We start from the raw sequence: 27,230 nt of genomic DNA, 5'->3' as shown, positions 1-27,230 counted from the left end.
CAGCTCTCGATTTTCCAAGCATCGAGGCAATTTTGTTTTTGTCTTATTTGCCAGCTGAGAAAATGCAAATGGTGTATTCATTAAGATGTTCTGTAAGAAAATAATAAAAATACCTTTTCATAAATAAAAAATAAATAAAAATAAAATAAAACTTAAACCTGAAGAAAACAAACAATCTATCTTAAAAAATGGCCATGCAACTAAGTGGAATCATCACAAATAGTAATAAACAAGCAAATACTTTTTTTTGTTTTGTTTTATTTTGTTTTTTGGTTGGTTGGTTGGTTTTGTTTTGTGGTTTTGTTTTGTTTTTTCCGAGACAGGGTTTCTCTGTGTAGCTTTGGTGCCTTTCCTGGAACTCACTCTGTAGCCCAGGCTGGCCTTGAACTCACAGAGATCTACCTGGCTCTGCCTCCCGAGTGCTGGGATTAAAGGCATGTGCCACCACTGCCTGGAAGGAAACACTTTTTAAGATTTTTTAGGCCTGGAGAGGCGACTCAGTGGTTGAAAGAACTTGCTGCTATTCCAGAGGACCCAAATTCAGTTCCCAGCACTTATATGGTGGCTCACAAATACCCTGCAACTGTAGTTCCAAAGGTCCTGTTGTCCTCTTCTGGCCTCTTTGGGCGTCAGGTATGCGAGTGGTACACAGACATGCGTGCATACAAAACATCCATACACCTAAAAATTTTTAAAAATTGATTTTTTACAAAACCAGTTTTAAAAAAAAAATCAAGTCTGTGGGACACCACATAAAACCCTTGCTGGCAAATATGGAAAGAGATTTGTAAGAAAGGAGAGCAGCCAAGGGTGGGGGACAGTCTCCAGAATGCATCCTATATGTGGATGCAATTGTTAGTGATTGACATTCATTACTAAGAAAAGGAATAATGGCGTGGTGTTGGCAGCCTGCCCAGCAAATGCTAATTGTGCTGAAATTCCTGAGTCTCCGCTGGCAAGAGGCTTTGGAAAAACTCCAGAATGAGAGGCTTCTTTTCATTCTCATATCTGCATGGTCTTCCGCACCTTCTATGCTGCCCCAGGAAGGCTGAGTTCCAATACAGTCTGGTTAATTCACCAACCTCAAGATAAACAACAAATATTAAAAACAAAAAAACAAACAACAACAACAAAAAACAAAAAAAAAAAAAAACCCATACATCAGATTTCAATTCTCATTAAACGCTTCAGTGGTGCCCCCTTCAGGATGGCCTTAGAATAGCATCATTCTCCAAGTCACAGCCCACCTGATCCTACCAGGGACCTTCCCCAAATTCACCCCAAATTTACAGGCCTGCTCTCTGCATCTTTTAAGCATCAACTCACACATCAGCAGGACTTAGGATCTCTCTCACTGGCTGTCTGTCTTCCTTGGCCGTGGTTGGCCCTCAAGCCAGACCCTAGTCTGCTGTCCTGGAATCCTCAGTGCCTGAAGCCCTAGGGTTTCTGAGAAGTGCTCCTAAGGGAACAAGGAAGGAGCGAAGGACAGACAAGCTGGAAGCCACCAGGATCTGACTGATGCTTTTCCTTTCTAAAGTACTAACTTCTGAAAAATCTCCTGCAGCTTATTACCCTGCCTGGTGAGGGCACTGTTAGTGTGGTAGGTGGGCTGATATTGATTTGGGGCTTTTCTCCAATTCTATTATTAGTTGGTTTGTGTGTTTGTGGGTACTTCACCTGCACATGCACCGTGTGTGTGTGTGTGTGTGTGTGTGTGTGTGTGTGTGTGTGTGCAGTACCCAAGTAGATCCGAAGAGGGCATTGGATTCGCTGGAACTAGAGTTACAGATGGTTGTGAGCTGCCATGTGGGTGCTGAGACTCTAACTCTGGTCTTCTAGAAGAGCAACTAGAACTCTTAATAGCTGATCCATCGCTCCAGACCAGCTCGTTACCTATTCTAAGTCATCAGAGCACGTCTTGCTCACACAGGGGAAGGTGATCCCCCCTTCTCATCTGCAAGTCGACAGTGTCACGGAGATGTGTGTGTTACCAGCACACACACCTCACTTTCAGCCCTTCTCCTCTAACACGGGAAAGGGCACACTCTGTGGAAGCAACTCCAGCCAGCAAAAACAGCACAGGACACCAAGTCATCTGGGGGAGGGAGGTCCTATCAGGATGTCATTCCTATTCAGGTGACCTGGCAGCTGCCCAGTGTGCATTCATTCACCTGCCCCGGCAGCTCTTTCATGCCGGCTCCCAGCAATCTCAGGAGCTGCCAGCTCCTGATTTGATTCTCCCTGTGTCCTCCAGGAAAGCTGAAACAGCAATTGCCAAGAGATGCCGTGGCTCAGGCGGGATTCTGCCGCAGCCCCGCCATCATTACAATAATGAAACTGGTATTCAATTGAGTCTGAAAAGCCTTGCAGCTGGGTGGTCAGTATGCACTCAGCTGGGTATCCTACAAGGCACAGATAGGCTCTCACATGGCACAGGCTGGCCAGGCACTTGACACAGCAGCTGGGGTTCCAAGACAGGAAGAACCCAGTTCTGTGAAACCTAAGCTCAGACTGGCACCAAAGTCACTCTGTCACATTTCTCTGCAGAAGCAATTCTGGATGTGCCAAACTCTAGGAGGGGAAAGCAGGTCACTTTTTAAGGAAATTGTAACACCTAATTTTGTCATTTTTACTTTATGTTTGGGTAAGCGTGTGCCCGCATTATGTGAATGTCTATGCAGTACCCAAGGAGACCAGAAGAGGGCACTGTAACTAGGGTTACAGATAACTAAGAACTGCCCTGCTGCTGAACTGTCTCGCTAACCCTAAGAGGATACATCTTGATACAAATAGTTACAAAGTCTCATTGGCAAGGGTCATAGAAATAGAAGATAAAGGATATTCTTTTAGAAAACATTGAAACAAACTGTCCAGTGCAGAATGAAAACTAAGAACAAATAGTATCTATTTCATGACCCCTATCAGGTCCTGGGCTAGGATTCCAAATAAAATACATTGACATTTTTGCAACTAAATTCTTCTCGCTAGGTGAGATAAACAGCACAGGGACTGTGTTATACCTGGCTTCCAGGTGACTATCGGGTCACTACTACCTAAATAGCAACAAAGTGACTTGATAAATTATAAGGTAACCACACTCTGTAACTTTTCTAATATTGATTCCTGGGAAAGCTTTGGACATAGGGGGGCTCTGTAGAAGCTAAATGCCTGTCTGTATCATCATCATCATCATCATCATCATCATCATCATCATCATCATCATCATCTTTCTTCTTCTTCCTCCTCCTCCTCCTCCCCCCGTTTCTCTTCCTCTTCCTTCTGTTTTTTTATTTTTTGAGACAGGGTTTCTCTGTGTAAACCTAGCTTTCCTGGAACTCTCTTTGTAGACCAGACTGGCCACAAAGTCACAGAGATCTGCCTGCTTCTGCCTCCCAAGTGCTGGGATCAAAGGTGTGTGCCATCACGCCCGGCTTCCTGTATTGATAGCTTAAGAGCCATCGGGGACAAGTGTTGGTGGCTGGGGGTGGACATCAGAGGGATCTGAGGGGAGTCTTAAGTCTTGAAGCAGCACCAGAAAGGTAGTGTTCCACCCAAAGAGCCAAGTCACCAGACTCATGACTGAGCTAGTCTAATTCTCTTTTAGTTTTTAGTTTTATTACCACTATTGTTTGATTTGGTTCTTGAGACAGGGTCTCTCTCCATGCAGGCTAGCTTTGATTTAACAGAGATTCTACTGGACCTCCTTCTTGAGTTCTGAGATTAAAGTCACACACCACTGGTCCAGACCTAGGCTGCTTTGGTTTTTCGAGACAGGGTTTCTCTGTGTAGCCTTGGCTGTCCTGGAACTCACTATGTAGACCAAAACTCACAATGATCCACCTGCCTCTGCCTCCTGAGTGCTGGGATTAAAGTCATGCAACACCATGGCTGGCCTGGGCTATTTTCTTTGTTTTGTTTTGTTTTGTTTCAGAACAGGGTTTCTATGTGTGACCCCTACTGTCCTAGAACTTGCTCTTAGGTCAGGCTGGCCTCAAACTCAGATCCACCTGCTTCTGCCTCCTGAGTGCTGGAGTTAAAGCTGTGTGCCACCACTGCCTGGCTCTGACTTGGGATGTTTTTAACACAGCCATTACAGGGTGGGTGTGGTGGCACACTGCTGTAATATCAGTACAAGGAAGGAAAAAGGCAGGCAGATCTACTGTCAGTTTGGGGACAGCCTGGTCTACATAGTGAATTCCAGGCCAGCCAAGGCTGCATAATGAGACCTTATCTCAAAAAAAAAAAAATCAAAATAGATAAATAACAATAGAAGAATCCAGCTGGGTGGCCTTTAATCCCAGCACTCGGGAAACAGAGGCAGGAGGATCTCTGTGAGTTCGAGGCCAGTCTGTTCTACAGAGCGAGATCCAGGACAGGCACCAAAACTACACAGAGAAACCCTGTCTCGAAAGACCAAAAACAAAACAAAACAATGGAAGAACCCAGTGTGCCCTGCTTACCCAGAATCTTTGCACAAGCAGGTCACATGATCTTACCATACAGTCTGTCGGAGCCCTCACCCCCCCCATACCTTTCTCCCTTTCACTCCTCCTCACTCTCACCTATGATTAACTCGTTCTAGCAAGTTCTTCACCAGCCAAGAACAATGTGAGGTGCTTTTTGTATAAATTCAATGTTTTCTCAGACGGGCAGTGGTGACACACACCTTTAACCCCAGCACTTGGGAAGCAGAGGCAGGCAGATCTCAGTGAGCTTGAGGCCAGCCTGGTCTACAAAGCAAGTTCCAGGATAGCCAGGGCTACACAGAGAAACCTTGTCTCAAAAAACCAAAAAGAAAGAAAAGTGCAATGTTTTCTGTTCCTGCATCTTTGTGTGATGAGCTTTGGAGGTAAGGAAGGCAGTCCACCACCCCTGGTCCTGGGAAATGTAGTCCATTTGGTAGAGCATTTGCCTATCACGTCTGAAGCCCGGGAGTGGTGGTGCAGGTCTGCAATCCTAGCACACAGGCAAAGGCGGGAGGATCAGGAGTTCGAGGACATCCTCAGCTATATAGCAAATTCATGGGCAATCTGGGACATATGGTAGTGTCTTTAAAAACAGAAAGAGCGTGGTGGTACTGCTGCATGCCTTTAATCCCAGCACGTGGTAGGCAGGACCAGATGGATCTCTGAGTTCAAGGTCTGCCTGGTCTACACAGTGAGTTCCAGGACAGCCAGGGCTACACAGAGAAACCTTGTCTCAAAAATAAATAAATAAATGAATGAATGAATGAATGAATGAATGAATAAAATAAAAACAAAAAGAATTGTTTTGGCCCAGAGGCTATGCAAGCACGTGCTGATGGGGCTAACCGATTGTCTAAACACTTGCAGATGTGAAAGCCGCGGTGTTGATATTGATCTTGCAAAGGCAGTGCCAATATCTATCTGTCAGTGGTGGGACATCCTAATACTTCCCAAGGTGTTTATCTTCCCTCTTCTTACCGGCTATAAAACCCCCTTTCACAAAGAAAGGGAAAGCAAATGTCAGAAACATGACTATTCAAAAGACATTCAGGAACGGGGGATGGATGGTGTCGAGCGGCTGTGCAGAATACCAAAGGCTGGGCTTTCTTCCGCGCCAGCTTATCTGTTAGGAATTCATGGCACTTACACAAGAGCCAGGCAGGAACCGTTTCCTGGTTTCCTTCGCACGGGAGGCAAAGTGCCTGCGTTCACACCTGTGGCCTTTCCCACCCTGCCAGCTTCACCATGGCACCTGTTGTTCCTCTCTTAGCCCACCCTGCCTGACTAGAAACCCAGCCAGCAAGCTGCCTCCTCAGCACCTGGCACGTGCTCAAACCCTAGTTTTCATGCGGCAGATTCACAGCAAACCTGCCGGTGTGGTTTTCAGCTGTCTCTGGGTAGGAAACTTTCCATCCAGGCAGGTTGCTTCCCGTCTCAGCACTTCTTCATATTCATGCTTACCTTTAAAGTTCAACTGCTTCTGCTGTTCTGCAGCTTGTCATGACCAGCACACCACTCCCTGGCATATGGTGGCATCCTCATTGCCAGCTCCAATACTGGCAAAGATATTCCCACATATGCACTTATAAATTCCATTTAGCTGTATCTTTTCCCCCACGAGACAGGGTTTCTCTATGTAGCCCTGGCTGACCTTGCTCTGTAGACCAAGCTGGCCTCAACTTCAGAGATCTGCCTGCCTCTACCTCTGAGTGCTGAGATCAGAGGCATGTGCCGCCGCCACCCTGCTCATTTATCTGTATCTTAAAACAAACAAACTGGAGATTGAACCCGGGGTCTTATGAATGATAAAGAAGCATTTGTATCACTGAGTTCCATGCCCAGCATGCCTCCCTCTTTTTTGGAAGATCTCACTATGTAGCCCTGTCTGGTCTATAATTACCCATATAGAGCAGGCTGGCCCTTGGGAGTCTCTGCCTCCTGAGCATGAGGTTAAATGTGTGCATTAACACGCAGCTTTCCAGCCCCTTTTAAAATTTTTTGCACTTGAAATCAGTCACTAAGTTGCCCAAGAAGGCCTTGAGTTTCTGAACCTCCTGATTCAGCCTCCAGAGTAGCTGTGATTATAGGTTTAGTACCAAAGCCAGCTTGAATTTTTCATTTTTTCAATGATTCTTGCTCATTATCATTGCTATAAAACTTAGACTGCTTCTTCTGGCCTCCTAAATGAGAGGGATTTCATTCATATTTGCTGCTTTCTGGTAAAGAGCATTTCTGCAAGCCCTCCCAGTGAGCAATGGGGTTCATTTGGCTTTTTTTTTTTTTTTTTGGTTTTTCGAGACAGGGTGTCTCTGTGTAGCTTTGCGCCTTTCCTGGAACTCACTTGGTAGCCCAGCCTGGCCTCGAACTCACAGAAATCCGCCTGGCTCTGCCTCCCGAGTGCTGGGATTAAAGGCGTGTGCCACGACCACCCGGCTTGGCTTTTTAAAAAATATATTTATTCATTTATTTTTTAAAAATATATTCATAGTGCAATTATGCCCCAGGCCACAAAAAGACAAATACATTTTGAAAATTAAAACACACTAGCCAGGTGCAGTGGCCCACACCTGTATCCAAGCTATTCTGAAGGCTGAGGCAGGGGTATCACTTGAGCCCAGACTTGAAGGCCAGCCTGAGCAACATAGTGAAATCCTATCTCAGAAAATTTAATTCTAAAAAACCCTTTAAAGCATACACACACATTTGGGCTGGAGAGGTGACCCAGCAGTTAAGAGCACTGGCTGCTCTTCCAGAAGACCAGGATATGATTCCTAGCACCCACATGTCTACTCACAGTCATCTGTAGCTCCAGTTCTAGGGGACTGATGCTTTCTCTGTCCCCATAGTCACAGTTTAGGAGAAGTGCCAGATATAATATACACAGAGTCCCACTCACTGAGGATGGTAGCTGTGGTTTCATGAGCACCCAGTGAGTATCAAGTTCTAGATGGAAATACAGTGTACAGGTAACATTAGCCAGTCAGTAGGGGTTATGGGGGTTCAAGCGCTATTAATCCCAGCACTCAGGAGGCAAAAAAAAAAAAAAAAAAAAAAAAAAAAGGCATACAAGTAAGAGTGTACAGACAAGAAGTGGAAAGGTGACTGTGTGTTCAGGGGCCTGGGAGCCCTGGAGGACCACTAGCAGGAACTGATATCATCAGGTCTCTGTGTTCTTCAGAAGGCTCTGTCAGGGGGACCAATTGCTGGGACTTCCAAATGGGCGTCTGCCATCCCAGGTGAATTAGTTATTTTTACAGTTGCAATAACCTAGTGCCTGACAAGAATCAGCTTACAGGTTTATTTTGCCTCATAGTTGAAAGGATAGAGTCCATCGTGGTGGGGAATGTATGAAGGAGTATGAAGTGACCGTTGCTGTCCTCACAGACGACATACCCAGAGATGTCTCTTCTCCACAACCTAGTGAAGTTGACTTGAAGATTAAACATCACACCAGCCAAGGCTGATGATGAAGCGCAGTTGGTAGAGTGCTTGCTTAACACACACAGAGTTCTGGCCTTGATCCCTAGCACCACATAAACCTGATTGGTAATGCACGCCTGTAACCCTAACATTCAAGAAGTAGGGGTTCAGAAAGATCAGAAGTTCAAGGTCATCAGTAGCTGTACATAGTAGCCATATAGCCTACTGCATACACGAGACCATCTCTCCCGGAGAAAAACGAAACACGCACAATAAAACAAACATCACAGTAGTCTGTGTCTATATACCTGTCCCAGGGCTTGTTCTCTGAATGTCTCCAAATAAGAGATAAAGAGATGTGACACGGATAGGTGGATTAAGGAGTGAGACATGAGTAGATAGTTGGGTGGATTAATGAATGAGGGGTAAAGGGACGGGTGGGAGGACAGAAGACTGGTCAAATTGCTGGTGACTGTGGGGATGCTGTAGGTTTAAATCCCTCCAGGAAGCCGGATACGGGCCCTTGTCTACAGCCGCATCAGTGAGAGGCCTGGGGCAGGAGGGCCAGCACAGGGAGAAGGCGCGGTCCCAGCGGCGGGAGCGGGAAACCGCGGCGCTGAGCACGCGCGGAGCAGCAATTCACTGCCCAGGCAGCGAGCAGCGCGCGGGACCCGCCCGGGCGGCAGGGAGTGCGCAGGCGCCAGGGTCGGGGGCGGTGCCTCCGTGCGCCCTTCGTCCCGCCCCCGCGCAGGCAGCGCCTCTCCCAATTGGCCGGCGCCGCTACGACGGGCGTGGAGAGCGTCGTCGCGTCCGGTGACGTCTTCCGAGGACGTCGGGGTAGTAGGCAGCGTCGGCTGCCGTGTCGGAGGCGTCCGCTGGAAAATGGCGGAATACTTGGCCTCCATCTTCGGCACCGAGAAAGACAAGTGAGTAGGGGCGGCCTGCCGGGGCTTGGGCCGGGGCGGCGACGGGCAACGGGTGCCAGCCGAGGCAAGCGATGGCGGCCTTCAGACGTGGCGGGCGGGGAGGCCCTGGTGGCCTCGCGCGTCTGGGCGCCGCTGCCTCGTGGGCCGGGCGGCGGGACCTGGCGGGCGGCTCGGGCCGGGCCTCGCGCCCCACGGGGCTCCGCGCCGGGTTCCGCGCGGGACTCTGCTCCACGCCGCGCCCCCACTGCAGCCCTGGCTTCTGCGGCGAGTTAACACGTTCCTTGGAACTTTGGGCTTTGAGTGTCGTGTCGGAAGTGCGGTGGCACCATCCTCGCTAAAACTCAGTCGCCGGGGCTGATCATTGGGAGCGGTGTCGACGGAGTAAACCCCCGGCCTGCCCTAAGCGTTGGCGGACCTGCTTTTCTGTTTAAATTAAGGTTTGCATGGGTTCAGAGGGGGGGGGGGAACCAATAATTCCGGTTGTATTTGTATGCCATCGTGGCACATACTCGTTTCCAGTGTGCTGGCTGAAGTTTAGGCTAAAGGAAATGTCTTCAGATGCTTTGAAGGATAATTCCTACCTTGAAAACCTAAAGATTAAGTGTCTGGCTTAATCTGCTCTGAGTAAGTAGTCACCATTTTGGTGTTCTTGAATCTCGTATAAGGTTTATACAGATATCTGTGATGGAAAGCCTGTATTTGCAATAGATAACATTTTTGGTGCCACATTGGTCTCACTGTTGAAAATGTTTTACTTTCCAGGATGGATCAGGCACCTTTATACAGATAGAATCTGCTGTGTTTGCAAGAGGGAGTGATTCTGAAAGTCTCCTGCCCGAATCGGCAGTCACTGTAGAGACATTTTACTGGGTGTCAGGTCTAGGCCAGTCTTAGAGAAATGGGATAAAGTTTTGGGTTCTCAGGAAGTCATGGAGGAAGGCTGTATGTGTTGTGTTAAGGAAGTCTAAAATATGTTAAAGAGACAGAGAGATGACTCAGTGGTTCAGAGTGTGAACTGCTGGAGGCCAGGAATCTGGTTCCCCAAATATGCTTCAAGTAATCTGGTGTCTCACAACCACCTGTAACTCCAGATCTGGGGAGACCCATTGTCTCTGGCTACCACAGGCACCTGCGCTTAGGTATGCACATCCACCCCCACATACGCTTTTTGATTTTTTTCAGACAGGGTTTCTCTTTGTAGCTCTGGCTGTCCTGGAACTCACTCTGTAGACCAAGCTGGTCTTGAACTCACAGAGATCCACCTGCCTCTGCTACCCGAGTGCTGAGATTAAAAGTGTGCGCCACCACTGCCCAGCCACATGTACATAATTTAAAATAAAACCTGTAAAGTACTTTAAAATAAACATTCAAAGCCAGATGTGGTGTACATGCCTTGAGTCTCAGCACTCCAGAGGCAGAGGAAGGCAGACAACTTCTTGAGTTTCAGGCTAGTCTAGTCTACATAGCAAGTTACAGGACAACCAGAACTACGTAGAGACCTTGTCTCAATAAATAAGTACTATGGGAGAGTGCTTTTTTTTTCTTTTTGGTTTTCGACACAGTTTTTCTGTATAGTTTTGGTGCCTGTCCTGGATCTTGCTCTGTAGACCAGGCTGGCCTCAAACTCACAGAGATCTGCCTGGCTCTGCCTCCCGAGCGTTGGGATTAAAGGTGTGCACCCCCACCACCCAGCTGAGAGTGCATTTTCTAAATCCTGAGGTCACAGAGATGATGCCCTGGAATGGAGTGAAATGTGTATGACAGTTCCGACTCCAGAGGCTGTCCTTAGGAAGTGCCTAAAGGCTACCACTTAAAAACCAGGGGCATAGTAATTGTGGCCCCGCATTCATGTCTGTGTAGTGAAGGGGTATTTCAGCAAAAAAATTCAGATTTTTTTTTTTTTTAATCTAGGTTATTTCAGGAGAAACAGTCATCTGTAACAGAAACATGGGGTGCCTGTTAACTTTTGGGTTTTGTTGTTGTTAGGGGTTTTTTGTTTGTTTGGTTTTGGTTTTTTGAGATAGGGTTTCTCTGTGTAACAGTCCTGACTGTCCTGGAACTCACTCTGTAGACCAGGCTGGCCTCAAACTCACAGGGATTAAAGGCATGTGCCGCCTCCACCCAGCAACTTTTTGGGTTTTTAAGAAGTCAAGTATGGGTCTTTTCCAATCAAAGATTTAGCTGTGATATTTATAAACTATGGTATTTTCCTCGATTCAGTTGTCTGGTAGAAATCACCCTTCTTGTACTCCCACCCACCCACCCCGACACACTGCCAAGATAGGGTTTCTCTGTGTAGCCCTGGCTGTTCTGGAACTTGATTTCTAAACCGGGCTGGTCTCAAACTCAGAGATCTGTCTGCCTCTGCCTCCCGAGTGCTGGGATTAGAGGTGTGTGCCCGGCTTCCTTGTAGTTTTATTTCAGTAGTTTAGATAATTCATTAACTGAAGCAAAAGTACTTGCTGAGAGTGCAGGATTGAGAGCTGTTTGATGTGGAACCATTGTGTGTTTTCAGCCAGAAGTTTGTCCAACAAGCTCTTTATTGTCAGTTGATCCCCTCCCCAACACACACACACACACACACACACACAGACCCTTTTTTAAAACTATTTATTTTATGTGAATTGTTGTTTTGCCTGTATGTCTATCTGTGTGAGGGTGTCAGATCCTCTGGAACTGGAGTTACAGACAGTTTCGAGCTGCCATGTGGGTGCTGGGAATTGAACTCTGGAAAAACAGCCAGTGTTCCTAATTGCTGAGCCATCTCTCCAGCCCTCAATTGATTTTCTAAAGAGATACTGTCTAATCAAATGAGGTTATGTGAAGTAAGGAGGTCATTCGCAATCATTTTCCTCTCCCGATAAACTCACAGACTCTACTGTATTTGTTGCTGTCTGCTCCTAACTAGAGGATAGCTCTTCACAGTTCCAGATTTCCCTGAGGCTGAGACTTTCAGTCATTCCCTCAGGGTGAAGACCTAAGCATGTGGCTCTCGCTAACGGTATCTGTGGACACAGCGTTCCTCCCCTGCAGCTGACAACCCAGTAGGGAAGCCGCATCAAGTAGAAGTTGATGTCACAGATCTTGCAGACCACCCAGCACCTGATACCTGATGGGCGGTGTTGCTTGTGCTTTCATGGAGTATCTGAGCAGTGCTAAAGAGGCTTTGTGGCCGGCATGTGCTCCTGGATGGTTTCTGAGGCAAGCTAGGTCTCCGAATAGCATGTTTGCGATGAGGTTTCCAAAGAACTTTCCTCTCCAAACCTGAGTTTGGAGAGAACCTGGACTTTGCTTTGTGTTTTCTTCAGATAATGACAGCACTTAGGCCTGTGAATAAGAATACATAATCTCACTCAGTTCTTGGAACAGTGCCTCATTGCATTGTCCTCATTTTATAGGTGGCAGCATCCAGGACCCAGAGTGGGGCTTAGGGCAACAGGAAGCAGGTTAGAATTAGAGCATTCTGTAGGGAGCTGCAAGAGGAAACAGCCACCAAGAGCTGCCTAACTTCTGTGATTGGAAGAAAAGTAGCTAGGAAATAGGATCGTGTTGATGATGTTTTCATCATATCTTCCCAGAAATAATCAGTTTTTATTTTCCCTTACAGAGTCAACTGTTCATTTTATTTCAAAATTGGAGCATGTCGTCATGGAGACAGATGTTCTCGGTTGCACAATAAACCGACCTTTAGCCAGGTTTGTGTGTTGTTGGGCCTTTTTTTTCCCCCACATAAACTGTCAAAAGTTCTTGCGCTTTCTGAGGCGATGGATGTTCGTTCCTCGGACGTAGCAAGTCCTTATTTCCCTAGTTGTCTTTTGCACTTGTTGCAGAGGGTGATGGACCCATCCCACCCCAGTGGGAAGTCCTGCTGTTCTTAGCTTTAGCTTCTTAAAATATGGTCGAGACTCGGCTGAGGCTGGGCTCACTGCCCTGTTCTCCCTTCAGATAAATGCAGAGGGATGCAGTCGCTGGGCAAGGCATGCTGGCATGGGTGTTTGTCGGTGGGCCCAGCATGCTCTAGTACCCCAGAGAGGTCCACACTTTGACACAGTTTCGGGGCGCATCATGATCATAGAATTTTAACAATAAAGATGGGCATAAATTGCCCCAGGGGTCTGTCCAGTTCACTGAGAGGTGCTTGTCATCTTAGACCTAGGTCTGCCCAGGTTAGACTCAGTCCCGTGTTATTTGGTTTGGTAGGGCTGGGAGGGGGAGGCAAGGATTGGTCCCAGCAGAGGCTTGCTAAATGAACCGAGAGGGCGGAGATTGGAAGGTCTTGAGTCTGTCTAAATTGGGCGGTTGAGTTCATTCTCCAGCCCAGGCCTGCTTGCAGCAGCCCTCTAAGCTCCGGATACATCTTTTTTAGCATACAGTTTTTCTTTCACACATTTTGCCCATCTTACATACTGTATTGGGTGGGAGTTTAAGGAATTAGCCAGTTGACACAAGGAGATAGAAGAAAGGGACCTTGGTGTAGAATATAAGCCCCAGGAACCACAGCATCGTATGTTTTTAGAGGGGAGAACACAATACTTTTTCTTCCCAATTATCCCTGGCTAACCATGGTTAGTGTAGGAGGCATCTGTCCTCTAACACCCTAATGACGTCCCTTTCTTTTTGTGAATTCTAATACTATCAAAGCAATACTACCTGCTTTAGACTGGTGTGTCCTAAGTGTGTTGTTTGACTATTAACAAAACCTCCCACCTGACCCAGTGGCTATAGGCTGCCGACTCTGCATGCCTTTAGTGTGTGGTAGTTAACAGGCATGTGAGGTGGTGGGCAGAAAGAGACTGTTCTCAGCCCTCGTGAGCAGAAGGCCTTTACTGTCCCACGGTTGCCTCCAGTGGCCCGAGCACTGTGGCCTAGAATAAAGCAGGGAGGGCAGGGCCCGGTATGATATAAGGAGCTCAGCATTACAGTGATGATGACCTCAGTTGGGCTGCAGTCAGAGGGAACTAGAGTTCCCTTCACACTGCTTTCCCTACAGCGAACAGCCCTTGTATGCCTCAGGACAGGGAGACCTACAGGGACCAGGCATCCATTCGCCAGCACGCCCCCAGTAGGAAGCTTGGTAAAATTAGCTCTGGAGGTAAAGAACTCTGGAGGTGCAGACCCAGGGTGGTAGGACTGCTTAGCTCAGTGGGAAGGGCGTGTGATCTGATGTTTGCAGCCTTGCTCCCAGGTGGGTTCCAGCAGCACACATGTCCCAAACACTGTTCCTCGCCTACACCCTGTGAGCACAGGCAGGGCTTGGGCTGGCTGGTCCGAGGAGCACTTAGAACGGCTTTCTTTCTGGCACAGTGTTGAGACTGCTCTGGGTCACACAGTCTCTTGGCTAGCATAATTGTAGTGTGATTCAGGGTGGGTTTCTTTGTAAGCTCATAGTGATGTGGACGTGAGATTGCTGTACTGTATTAGCTTACTAACTTAAACATGGTTTGTTTTTTCAGACAACTTGATTTTAAGAAGAACGGTACAGTGTAAGGTTTCAAGTCTGCTGATCCCGTTAAAGCACAAAGACTAAAAGGATTTTTTCCTTAAAAGAAGGATCGCAAAAGAGCAAATGTTTTAACTATTGTATTATGTAAACAGAGACCCACCAAGAAAGTGTAAATAAGAGTCAGGTATCCATGATAACTGGTGTGGCTGTTTTGCTATGAGACCAGAGACCTTGAATACTGCATACAATTGAAGTATGCCTTTGTTTAAGAGAGATAACTGTGTGGGGATCTGATGATTATGTGACCTTTCAATATGTTCGTGTGTGCTGGCTTGAAGTACAAGAAAGTGTTAGTGTTCTCTTCTCTTGTATTGAAGCACCTTATTGTTGGTGTCGGGGACCACTCAAAAGAACAGATACAGTTCCTTCTTGGTTGCTGGCTGACTTGACCCAAGTCACTGCTCAAACTCTGTTTTCATAATATGATGGTTTTGGTGTACTTGGCACAAGACACAAGTGTCTGACCTGTGAGAAAAACAACAAACAAACGTTAACCGTTTGCAAACAAACTGTCTCTTTGCAATTGTCTAATATATGCACAGCAGCCAGTAGAATTCCCCTTTTTATTTTTTTTTCCCCGCAGACCATCTTGATTCAAAACATCTATCGTAATCCCCAAAACAGTGCACAGACGGCTGACGGCTCACACTGTAAGTCCCACAGTTGGAGAAATTTTTTTAACGATGGTGTTCAAGAGCCCACTCTTAATTGAGACCTAACGCTGGCTCTGAGCTGCTGACATAGAGCTGTTGCAAACAGGACACGGTGCTGGAACCGCGGGGCGCACAGCCAGAACTTGACAGGGGCCGCGCTCAGGAGGCGCTTCTCCTAGGGAAAGTCACTGGCCGGCCTCTCCTGTTGACTAACATTTGTCACGAGAGTGTCCGCCCACAGGAAGCGGGTTTTCACCCGGGTAGCCGATTGCGGCTTTACAGTGACTGAACCCTGGCCTTCCTTAAGTTCTTTCTGTAAAGTTAAAAATGTAGGAATCTTAAGGTAAGTTGCCCAGTAAGTGTGGGTTTGATTTCACCATTATTTTTCCTCTAGGAAGTGGAGATTTCATGACATGAGATTATTGTATTTCTCTGGTACAGCGCTCGGTTCGTCGCAGGTGTGAGCTTTTCCTCAGTCTGTCAGCTAAGAGCCAGTGCCGTCCTTGCTTGGCTGGCACTTGGCAGTGGAGAGTCCGCTGTGGGCAGAAGTGCGATAGTGGCATCTCATGAGATCTCCCAGCACTGCAGTGTTAGCGTAGTTCAAGACAGCCACCAACTAAGGGGACACCTCGGCGTTAGGGCAATAACCTGCTCTCTTTTCAGCACCGACTCAACTGAAGGATCGTCACAGGCAGCCGGTTAAGTGTGTACATTCAATTTCCATAATATAAAGTTGTTGCGTTTTGTATTTCAGACCATTGCCCTCTTGAACATTTACCGTAACCCTCAAAACTCTTCCCAGTCTGCTGACGGTTTGCGCTGTAAGTTCATACAAGTTCCTTCCCTGGTCCCCTGGGCTTGCGTGTCAGAGCTCAGTGTCCACTCCACCCGGTCTGCTGTGCTAGTGTCAAGAAGCGCCTTCCTAGAGTGGCAGGAGCTGTTGCCCCCACTGACCTGCCGGAGAGCTGGACTCCTGTCCCTAGGCAGAGGATGGCAGGACTGGCGAGGGCACCCTTGAAGTAGTTGGGACTGCTGCTCTTTGCTCCCTCCGCACTTGGACCGTCACCCTGGGATGCACTGGGATTGAGTTCGAGGTCTGCTCTTCCCTCTGAAGAGCAGTGGCATCTGAATGGCTCTCATTTTCTGGAACTTGAGTGCAAATTGCTTAAAAATTTTCAGATTTTATCTTTCACTAGCCTCATTTCCATATACTCTGCACGTCAGAGGTCGTGCTCTTGCGTGAGGGCCTTGTTCTGAGTGTTTCCCAGGTGAGGGTCTGCAGCTCGCACTGACCTGAGTGTTCCCGCTGCACCCCTGCAGGTGTGCTAACCAGATGAGCACTCAGCAGAAGAGATGCTCGGGATCCAGCCACCCACTTTGCATAGGTAGCAAGCACCTCAAGCTTCAGGAGGTAGTGTGTTCCATTTGGTAATGAAGGAAGGATGCTCGATGGGGCAACAGCTTACACTGGTGTCAGTAAACACTGCAGATTCGTCATGTGCTGGCAATGACTGTATTTAAGTGATAACTGCTCTACAGTGGGATACTGGGGTGCAGGCGCGTCCAAACCCAAGGTAGACTCCCCTTGGATGACCACAGGCTAAATCCAGCACACCTCTGAGGGCAACCTCCATCTGTTGGCTGGCTTCCCCTGGGTAATAAATGGTCCCAGGGCCACCGCCTGCTGGAGCTGGCCAGGCTGGGAGGTCTCTGGTGCACGTGTCTGTGGATCGGGCTTTTCATAGGTTTCCCCGCTGAGGTGCTGACCTGACAGCAGAGCTCTCTTATTGAGATAGCGTTCACCTGCAATCCTCGGTTCAAATACTTGGTGTATTTATTTTCTCTTTAGAAGTAAGATCTGTAGGAGGAGGGAGGTGTTTGTGTGTGTGGCTTTATGAAGTAACGTTTGTTCTTGTCCCTGCCCTGGGGTATAGCAAATGGAAACCGTGGTTGGTAACAGTGATTGTTCTTTGCCTGCTTGTTTACTTGGGGACTCCGCTTACTGACAGGATGTTGTGTTTGCTGTCTATCTGCAATCCACAGTGTGTTTGGGTATACTGTCAACTCTTATGAAATCTTCCACTCCTGGAGTCCAGGTCGTAGAAAGTAAATGAAACTAACCCTTCATTTTAGAGCAAATGAGTTACCACTTTGACATTTGTAGAAAAATACACTTCAGATACACAAATTAAAGAGAAAGCTCAGTTTTAAGAATGGCGTTTCTTCAAGAAAAGTCGTCATTTCCTAGTTGTATTCAGGATATACTGAGCCCACAGGTGTTGTCTGGCCAGTGTCTGGGTGGGCTGCCCTCGGCCTTTGGGAAATGGAACAGAGTAAGCAGTTGTCGGTCTAAACCGCCACCAAATGGATATCAGAGCTGCCAAGACTGAGAGCTTTGAGCATGGGAGGATTTTCCTTCCCGAATTCTCCCAGAGACAGAAGGCCTTGACATTAGCTGCCTGTGGAGCAGACTTCTCAGCCATTTGCTGTTGCCTGGGACCTGTTCCTTCTCAGGCAGGGTGGGGCATTCCTGAAAGCTTGGTTCGGTACCACATGTGGGGCAGGCTCTTGTCAAGAGAGCCCAGCACATTCAATAAAATTTGAGTTTTCAGGCCACATCATTTCCTCAAAATTCAAAGTAACTAAAGCAACCCCAGACAGGTTAGAAAGGGAGCTGACGTTGTCAGAATCAGAACATAGGTTAGATCTTCGCTTCAGATACCATGAGTTTTGAATGAGCTCCCAGATACTGCCCCAGCCAGATGCCCTTGGTGGGATGCACCAAAAGAGGCAAGTGGCCTGTGAGCTCTCTTCTTGTCCAGAAATACAGTCCACAGAAGGTGTTGAAGACCCAGCCTGAACAGCACAGCCCCCAAACCTCGTCGGGCCCTTGCCACCTCCTCACCCAAGTGTTTGGAACGTGATTTTATTGACATCCAATTCTGTGGGGTCTCGGAGTGAGGTCGAGGGAGTAATCATTGCAATAGACTGAGACTGGGCAAAAGTGCTCGTGAACAGCCATGACTTCACTTACCGCATGGCTTATGGAGAGTAACCTTGATGCAGAGGTTGGGAACACCTTCAACAAGGTCTAACTATGTATAGAGAGTCATCCAAAATGCTGAAGTCTGGTGGCTTGGGTTTCGGTCACATCAGAAAGAATTTTGTAGCATTCAATGGTTGGCACGTGTGTAAAGGCACGTGAGCTCTTTATATCACTCACCCTGGTTTCAGCTTCCATTTTGACCTAATAAAGGGGAAATCAGTGTATTTACCTGGCCTCCAGTCTTAAGGAAGACATTTTTATTTTAAAAGGTCTTGATACAAGAGTCACCTTTTTCCTTGAACTTTGTGTGACCCTTTTGGTACCTACTAAAGCTGGCTGTGGTTTTGGTAGCCAGGACTGAGGCTGGTGGGCATTTAAGATCTCAGCAACTCCAAATCACAAGCAGTTCGGTGCTCCTGTAGCATGCAGCTCTGGCCTGGCGTCCTCTAGACAGTCACTGTAGCAGTTGAACTTGAGGACAGCAAGGCCACAGGGCTCTCACCAGCTGGGTGTCTTTGACTGCAGGTGCTGTGAGCGACGTGGAGATGCAGGAGCACTATGATGAATTCTTTGAGGTGAGTGCCTGGGCGCAGGGTGGGAGGGTGGCTGTGAGATGCTGGGCTGTGCACAGCGCTCCTCAACCCATGTTCCCCTCCAGGAAGTCTTCACTGAGATGGAAGAGAAGTACGGAGAGGTTGAGGAGATGAACGTCTGTGATAACCTGGGAGACCACCTGGTGGGGAACGTGTATGTCAAGGTACAGTCGAGTGGGGTGTCCTGAGCTGCCATCTTGGTGGCTGTGGCTTTAGTGAAGAGTACTAACCAGGGTTGAAGCTGCTTGGACTGGCACAGATTAGTCTGTGTACTTTGTTTCCTTTTCTGAAATAACTCCCTGTGGGAGCAAGCTGACGTTTGCTCTTCGTGGATTGGGTTTGAAAAGGTAGACGACACTTGGTGCGATCTTAGGCTGTGTGGGGGGGGGTCATGAGGAGGATTGGCGAGGTTTTACTGCATCTGTCCATTAAGTGTTTGCCTCAGAGAATATGTGTAACAGTGGTGGGGTGGGGAGTTAAACATCAGAGACACAGGAAGGGGGTGGCTGGCAAGCACTTTTTTTTTGGTTTTTCAGTTTCGACGTGAGGAGGATGCAGAGAAAGCTGTGATCGACTTGAATAACCGTTGGTTTAATGGGCAGCCAATCCATGCAGAGCTGTCCCCAGTGACTGACTTCAGGGAAGCCTGCTGCCGCCAGTATGAGATGGGGTACGTATAAGCACCGCTCTGGTGTGGTGGGTGGGGCTCAGTCACCGTGGGCACAGTGTAACGTGTCTGTATCTGACCCACAGAGAGTGCACAAGAGGGGGCTTTTGCAACTTCATGCATCTGAAACCCATCTCAAGAGAGCTGCGACGGGAGCTGTATGGGCGCCGGCGTAAGAAGTGAGTCCTCTGGGTGCATGGTGAAGTGGGAGGTTTCCCATTGCCAAAGGAAAACCAGGCCTGGGCTGCCTCTTCCCTAATGTGTGTTCAGATCCTGGTGCATTACTTCAAATACAAAATGCATGGGAGAAGCTCGCCCCCTACTCTACAGGGGACACCTTTGTTCCAGACCTGCACATGCCTGCAGGGATTTCTGATGGTGTGCAGCTTGTCTGGTCTTGCATACGTGGGACCATCCCACTGTATTGCTGACATGGCACTGTGCTCTTGTTCCTGGCCCTGTGTCACAGAGCGGGGTCAGTATGAGTTAAGTGAGTTCACTGGTTCTATCTAGATAGCCCTCCCACTCTCGTGTTATGTTATACACAGCTCAGGAAGTAGATATTATTGGGATTGCTTTGATTGTCAGCAAGAAGCAACTCTTCCTCCCTAAAAATTAGCCTAATGGACTCTGCCTAGCAATTCCCAAGGAGTGGGTCAGCTTGGAGGAGGGCTGTGAGAAGCAAGTCAGTGTAGATGTCTTCTGGGTATGCATCCAGGCCTCACTGCTGCCCATCCTGCCTCTGTTTTGTTGATTTCCCCCAGCATTTGGGTTGGTTGTAAAAGCTATAGGATACTGAGTATATCATCACACATGTTGGGTTTGGAGGTGCATCCTTCCTAAAGATAGCATCTAAAATTGGGGTGCGTCCCATGCTTGGCTTGAATCTGTTGGCCTCATCTGTCAGTGCTGTGCTCTGATGCCGTCTTCTTGTCCTTGATCTAGGCATAGATCCAGGTCCCGATCCCGGGAACGGCGTTCTCGATCCAGAGACCGTGGGCGTGGTGGCGGCGGAGGAGGTGGAGGTGGTGGAGGACGAGAGCGTGACAGGAGGCGGTCGAGAGACCGAGAGAGATCTGGGCGATTCTGAGCCGAGCTGTTTTTATCGTGTGTCTGCTAGACAGTGTTGTAGTTGGTTGACAAGCCAGTTCATAATGGGATTTTTTTTTTAAAAAACAACAAAAAAAAACAAAGATGGGTTTCTGAATAAAATTTGTAGTGATACAGTATTGGTGTGACTGACTGGTAAAGTTTTCGTCTGTAGTTTCTTTCCTTTTTTAATAATTTATTTAAATTTATTTTATGTGCTTTGGTGTGAAGGTGTCAGATCCCCTGGAACTGGAGTTAGAGGCATGAGCTGCCCTGTGGGTGTTGGAAGTTGAACCCTGGTCCTGGAAGAACAACAAGTGCCCTTAACTGCTGAGCCATCTCTCCAGCCCCTGCAGTTTCTTTTCTAAAAATGCTAGTCCCATGTCCTTGGTAGGTTCCTATCACTGGTTATAAACAAAACTTTAGAGCATAAGGACACAGCAGTGAGGCAGGGCAGCTTCATAAGGGAAGAGAGCTGCTCCAGTCACTCTGGCGAGCCTTGTGGGCTCTGCCTTTCTCTGCTCTTGATAGCCAGTGAGCTGTATCTAGCTACAACCCTCTGAGTCCCAGCATCAGGCCATGGGTAATGTTATATGTCCTAGGGTGAGGTGCAGCCCTGGGACCTGTTTGGGTCACCTGACCGGTCTCCAAGCTGTGTGTCCACAGTGCCTCTGGATGGAGTGGGACTGGCTGGCTGGCTTGTGTTTACATGCCTGGGAGATGCTCAGCACCACGGCCACAGAGCCCATGAACACTCACCTTTGTCCGAGGCCTTCCTGTGGGGTGTCGCCCTAAACAACTTGTATTTCGAGGTAGGGTACTGTGACCAGGCCCGAATCAAGAGTTTACATGTTTCATCCCGACAGCTCTTAGCCCAGAACAGGAGCCGTGGGTTGTCCCATGGATTGCCCTAGTAAGCATCTGGTCACTCCCATGTGTCTGGAACATTGCTCTTGGGGTGGGAGGACATGGGTCTGCCCCCAGACATACAAGACCTCAGAAGGAGGTACTACTTCCCCAGTCTGATGGAGACCGTTGGCACATGGGGTGATGCTGAAGTGTGCTGCGCCTGTGGAAGACGGGCTTTGTTAAAATTCAGATGTTAGGGTTTGAACGTGAGCCTGTGAACATCTCCACATGTGGAACCTCTAGGAGGTGGAGCCTCGATAGAGGAAGTGGGTGGATGGATGGAGGTGGATCTTGACAGGTAGAGTTCCCAGCTAAGCTCGGCCTCCTGAGCCCTCAGATATGAGCTGCATATTCCCACTGCTAAGGAGCCTCCTGCCACTGTACCTTTCCCACCATGGTGACCTCTGTCCCCTCAAACCATGAGCCTTTGAGTTCCTTTGATCAAGTATCTATCAAAGCTGCAAGGAAACCACTGATGTAGGTGGGTAGAGAAAACGTATTCTCCAACATGGCTGGCGACTCCTGACTCTGCCCTTCCTCTTCCCAGTGTTCTTAGTTTGGTTGCCCCGCCTGTACTTCCTGCCTGGCTCCTGGCCAATCAACATTTTATTAAGCCAATTTGAGTAACAAATCTTTACAGTGTACAAGAGGATTATTCCACAGCAAAGCAGTCTGATCAAGGTGTGGTCCTGCCCATCATCATTGTCTCCTCTTAGGTTTCTCCTGCAAAGTGGTCCTATAAGTAGAACTGAGTGAAATCTCTGTAGGGGACAAGCTGCCTGTCCTCTTATTGCTGCTCTTTCAGCATTTAACTCCTGAAGGAATTCCAATTCCTTAGAGTCTATTGCCTTTGGTTTTTGATGGCCAAATGGGAAGACACAGTTATCTCTGTAAAATATCTTCTTTCCTGTCAGGACCTTAGGGTACCACCGCTCAACTGTGTATCCTCCGAAATTAGTGACTTGTAAATCAAGTAGGAGGAAGAAAAAAAAAGCTGGGATTTTGCTCTGACGTGGTGGGGACAAGCTTCACGGGGCCTTGTGTGAACAGGGGTTTTCTCTACATGTTATTTGGTGAGACTTGTCAATAAAAATTGGTTCAATGTTGATATTAGAGTGTGAAAGACCAAAGTATCTCCGTGGTTGTCAGGTCACAAGATACCGAGTAATTACGATGAGTTGCAGGGGACCGTCTCAGGGAGATAGAAAGGCGGATTACCCCAGCCATGCTGTCAGAGTTGGCACCAGGGCTGGAGATGGAGCCCAGTTGACAGCATGCAGGGTGCATGAAGCCTGTGGTACATATAAACTGTCATCCCAGAACTCAGGAGGTGGAAACGGGACCAGAAGTTCAAGGTCACCACTGGCTGTATAGCAATGGTGTTTTTTTTTTTAGGTTAGTCTGGACTAGGTGTAATCCTGTCAAAAACAAAACAGAAAGTTAGCATCAGCCAGGAGACAATGCAATCCCTCACAGAAGTGGGGCATAAACTCAGCATCCCTGTCATGGCCTTCGGGCAGAGTGTCATTCCCTGGGTCTGGCCAGGAGGAGGGAAGAGCACACAAATGAAAATCAATGGACGTTCTGCAAAACTGCCTGCCCTGGGCCCTTTAAAAACACACCTGTTCTTCAAATACAGGGTAACCTTGGAGCTGTTCCAGATAAAAAGGGGGGCCCAAACCCAGGGACTTGGCAGAGGGCAATGTTGGAGCCACTGGTGAACTCTGCGTAATGGCAAGCAACAGTTTGTGACCATGTTAAGTTCCTGATTTGACAGGTGCATTGTGGTGTGGAAAACAGTCCTGTTCTTAGGAAAAATCAGTTATTGAAGGGAAAAAAAATGACTGCTGGCTAGTTTTTGTTTGTTTGTTTGTGGTGATATTTGTAATCTAAGAAGTAAAGCTTTCCTGAAGATCAGAGAGGACAGAGCCAGCCACAGAGTTAAACAGAAGCCAGGCAGTGGTGGCACACACCTTTAATCCTAGCACTCGGGAGGCAGAGATCCATTTGGATCTCTGTGAGTTCAAGGCCACACTGGGCTACAAGAGATTGACTCAGTCTAGGAGAGAAACAGAGCCAGGCAGTGGTGACACACACCTTTAACCCCAGCACTTGAGATCTCATGTTTTTCCCAGTATTTGGGAAGCACACTCGCCATTAATCCCAGCACTAGGAAGGTTGAGATAGGAAGTGATATGGCTGGGTGGAGAAAGGCATATAAGGTGTGAGGAGACAGGAACTAGAGAGCCTTTCGGCTGAGGACTCAGAAGCATTCAGTCTGGATTCGTGGAGGAGTTGGCGAGGTGAGAAGTGACTGTGGCTTGTTTCCTCTGATCTTGCAGCCTTTACCCAATATCTGGCTCCGGGTTTTTATTATAAGACCATTTAGGAATCGTGCAACATTTGTTTGTTTTGTATTTTGTTTTGTTTTGGCCAATTTGACACAATTTGGAGACATCTGAGAAGAAGGAACCCCAAATGAGAAAATGTCCCATCAGATTGGTCTTTAGGTAGGTCTGTGGGGGAATTTTCTTGATTAATGACAGATGTGGGAGGACCCAGCCTATTGTGAGTGGTACTACCCCTGGGCAGGTGGTCCTGAGTGATGTAAGAAAGCAGGCTGAGCCGGGCAGTGGCGGCGCACGCCTTTAATACCAGCACTCAGGAGGCAGAGGCAGGTGCATCTCTGTGAGTTCGAGGCCAGCCTGGTCTACAAAGTGAGTTCCAGGAAAGGCGCAAAGCTACACAGAGAAACCCTGTCTCGAAAAACAAAGAAAGAAAGAGAGAGAGAGAGAGAGAGAGAGAGAGAGAGAGAGAGAGAGAGAAAGAAAGAAAGAAAGAAAGAAAGAAAGAAAGAAAGAAAAGAAAGAAAAGAAAGAAAGAGAAAAAGAAAAGAAAGAAAAAGAAAGGAAGCAGACTGAGCAATTCAGCAAGCAGCACTCCCCCGTGTCAGTTTTCTGGCTTGAGTTCCTGCCCTGACTTCCTGCCCTGACTTCCCTCAGAGGTAGACTGTAATCTGTAAGCCATAGAAACCATTCTTCCCCAAGAATTGTGTTTTCACAGCAACAGAGGGCAAAGGAGAACAGTGTCTCCTCATCTGCAGCTTGCTTCAACAGCTCAGATGGCATGAGTGTGTGCGTGTGCATGTGTATGTGAGTGTGAGTGTATGAGAGAATATGTGAGTGTGTGTGAGAGGGTGTGTGTGTGAGTGTGTATGAGAGAGAATGTGTGAGAGTGTGTGAGAGACTGTGTGTGAGAGGGTGTGTGTGTGTGAGTGTATATGAGAGAGAATGTGAGAGACTGTGTGTGTGTGTGTGTGTGTGTGTGTGGCAGAGAGAGGGAAGGGGGAGAGGACACAATGGGAAAGTCATGAAAGGCCCTGGCATTTCTTCTCCCTACTCTTTTCCCACCCCTTTTCTGGCAGTCTGAAATTAGGTCAAGGTTGTCAATTGTAAATAAAGTGAAATACTATACAAATGTTCAGAAACTTGATTTAAAACTTAAACACGTTTTTGTCCCCTAATTGCATGGGGCAGAAATGCAAACAAACACACACACACACACACACACACACACACACACACACACACACACACACACACACACACGCCATCTGAGCTGTAGACTGGGGGAGGGGCTTCTTCCTGCCTCTGCCTCTGTTTGAGATGGCAGCCGGCCAAGGGCAAGCAGTCCTCGCTGCGTGTGTGTTGTCCACCATATAACTTTAATGTATGTCTGCATCTTCACAGGGCTGTTTCTCCCTCCAAATTCTCATCTTCTCTTGAGGACACCTGTCATCGTGGATTTAAGCCATTAGCGTGGATGTGATCAAATCATACCCTCTCAGACCTGGATTTATTTATTTATTTACTCCTCCTTCCTTCCTATCTATCTTTCTTTCTAGATTTATTTATTTATTTTTTGTATATACAAGTACTTTGCATATATGCCTGCAGACCAGAAGAGGGCATTAGATTGTGAGCAGCCATGCTGGTACTGGGAATTGAACTCAGGACCTCTGGAAGAGCAGCCAGTGCTCTTAACCACTGAGCCATCCCTTCAATTCCAAGACCTGGATTTCTAAATATGGGCCAACACTCAGTACCTCGGGAGAAGGGTTCCTGGAAATTCCTGTTAGTGTTCTTGTCTCTGATATGACAGAATGCGTTGTACTGGGAGGCTCAGCTCAGCATACTGAAACCCGGTAACAAAAAGCCTCACTCTCCTGAGCTGATCTCTAGATCTCTAGCCCCAAGCTCCACCCCTCCCCCCTCCCTCGGGCCTCCTGTGCTGGCAGCCTGTTCTCAGACCCACACTTGCTCTTGCCCCAGGCACTTGCAGTTTTCAGCCCTGGAACAAGATGTGGCCCCTTTGATCAAATGTCACCTGTGGATGTGCTTGGTGGCCCAGATGGTCAATCTCAACTCTGTCTGGGGAGGCAGGAAGATCAGGAGTTGGAGCGCTCTACCGTGTCTCAAGAAGCTAAGAACAGGGCTGGAGAGATGGTTCAACAGTTAAGGGCACTGGCTGCTCTTCCAGAGGACCCAGGGTTCAATTTCCAGAACCAACATGGTGATTCACAGCTGTCTGTATCTTCAATATCAGGGGATCTGACATCCTCTTCTGGTTTCTGGGAGCACTGCACACACATGGTGCACAAGCATGCACACCTGCAAAGGTGCCCATACATATTATGTGTGTGTGTGTGTGTGTGTGTGTGTGTGTATGTGTGTGTGTACACTTTTTTTTCCCCTGAGACAGGATAGGATTTCTCTGTGTAGCCTTGGCTGTCCTAGAACTCTGCTCTGTAGACCGGGCTGGCCTGGAACCCACAGAGATCACCTACTTCTGCCTCCTAAGTGCTGAGATTAAAGGCGCGCACCACCACCACCACCACCACCACCACCAGGCAAAATAAATAATTTTCACAAGCCGGGCGGTGGTGGCGCACGCCTTTAATCCCAGCACTCGGGAGGCAGAGGCAGGCGGATCTCTGTGAGTTCGAGGCCAGCCTGGGCTACCAAGTGAGTTCCAGGAAAAGGCGCAAAGCTACGCAGAGAAACCCTGTCTCGAAAAACCAAAAAAAAAAAAAAAAAAAGAAAAAAAGAAAAAAACAAAAAAGAATCGGGGCAAGGCAGCAAGTCTTTAATCTCAGCACTCGGATGGCAAAGACAGGGAGATCTTTGTGTTCGAAGCCAGCTGTTACTCTACATAGGGAGTTCCAAGACAGCCAGGGCTACCCAGAGAAACCCTGTCTAGAAAAACATAAACAAATGAACAAAGCTGAGATCATCTACTTAGCCACAGGGGTGAAACTCGTCAAAATCAGCTTATTTATTTATGTGTTTGCTTTTTTCTTTTCGCCCAGAAGGACTCTATATAGCCCAGGTTGACCTTGAACTCAAACTTGAGATCCTCCTCCCTCAACCCATCCCAAATACTAGGATTACAGGCATACTCCACCATGCCCATTTTAACCTCCTGTGGACATACTGGGGCGCCCTTCGAGTGGCACCACTGACCCGGGCCCCGCAGGCCGGTGGCTTGAGAAAGCTATGGGCACTTTCCTAGGAGCATCAGGAAGAGCAGCGATGCGTGACGGGAGCATGCCAAGCCAGGTCCTCGCCATGTCCTTGGGCGAAATGAGTCCTGGAAAATGAGGCTCCCTAACACTCGGCCCCGCTGTGCCTCAGGGTGCAGACCTTTGGGTACAGACTCGGGGCCTCCTCTGACGCCGGACAACAAACGTGAATCAGACGGCAGAGCTTCCCAAACTTTAGAGCGCAGCTCCCTGAATTCTCAAAGAACAGAAAGACACAGGACTGTGGAGGTGGGGCGTCCAGCCGTCCCCTTGCAGAGAGCCAGAGTGGGGGGTAGGGAGGGAAAAGGGGTGTGGGTGGGTGGGGTGGGGTGGGTGGGCAGCCGATCTACGGCCCGGGATTGGCGGGTGCCGGCCCT

At 48.1% G+C, this 27,230-nt stretch overlaps 1 protein-coding gene across 4 annotated transcripts; it reads left to right on the top strand.

Annotated features, from left to right (window-relative positions):
• The first annotated feature begins 8,657 nt into the window (after nucleotides 1-8,657).
• On the top strand, nucleotides 8,658-20,503 carry U2af1 (U2 small nuclear RNA auxiliary factor 1). Of its 4 annotated transcripts, none has more exons than XM_076558492.1 (8): nucleotides 8,658-8,812; nucleotides 12,420-12,507; nucleotides 14,899-14,965; nucleotides 18,540-18,589; nucleotides 18,673-18,771; nucleotides 19,144-19,277; nucleotides 19,361-19,453; nucleotides 20,220-20,503. In XM_076558492.1, the coding sequence occupies exons 1-8, from the start codon at nucleotides 8,769-8,771 to the stop codon at nucleotides 20,362-20,364; spliced, it is 720 nt and encodes a 239-aa protein (XP_076414607.1). In that variant the 5' UTR covers nucleotides 8,658-8,768; the 3' UTR covers nucleotides 20,365-20,503. The 4 variants fall into 4 exon arrangements, with proteins under 4 accessions (XP_076414607.1, XP_076414606.1, XP_076414609.1 ...); XM_076558491.1 differs by lacking the exon at nucleotides 14,899-14,965 and adding an exon at nucleotides 15,723-15,789 and having other exon boundaries at nucleotides 8,659-8,812; XM_076558493.1 differs by lacking the exons at nucleotides 8,658-8,812; nucleotides 12,420-12,507 and adding an exon at nucleotides 15,723-15,789.
• Nucleotides 20,504-27,230: the final 6,727 nt, after the last annotated feature.

The sequence above is a fragment of the Peromyscus maniculatus genome, chromosome 21, assembly GCF_049852395.1.
Source record: "Peromyscus maniculatus bairdii isolate BWxNUB_F1_BW_parent chromosome 21, HU_Pman_BW_mat_3.1, whole genome shotgun sequence".
NCBI lineage: Eukaryota > Metazoa > Chordata > Mammalia > Rodentia > Cricetidae > Peromyscus > Peromyscus maniculatus.
Note: the sequence above shows the minus strand (reverse complement) of the source record. Positions and strands in the feature narration are given on the sequence as shown.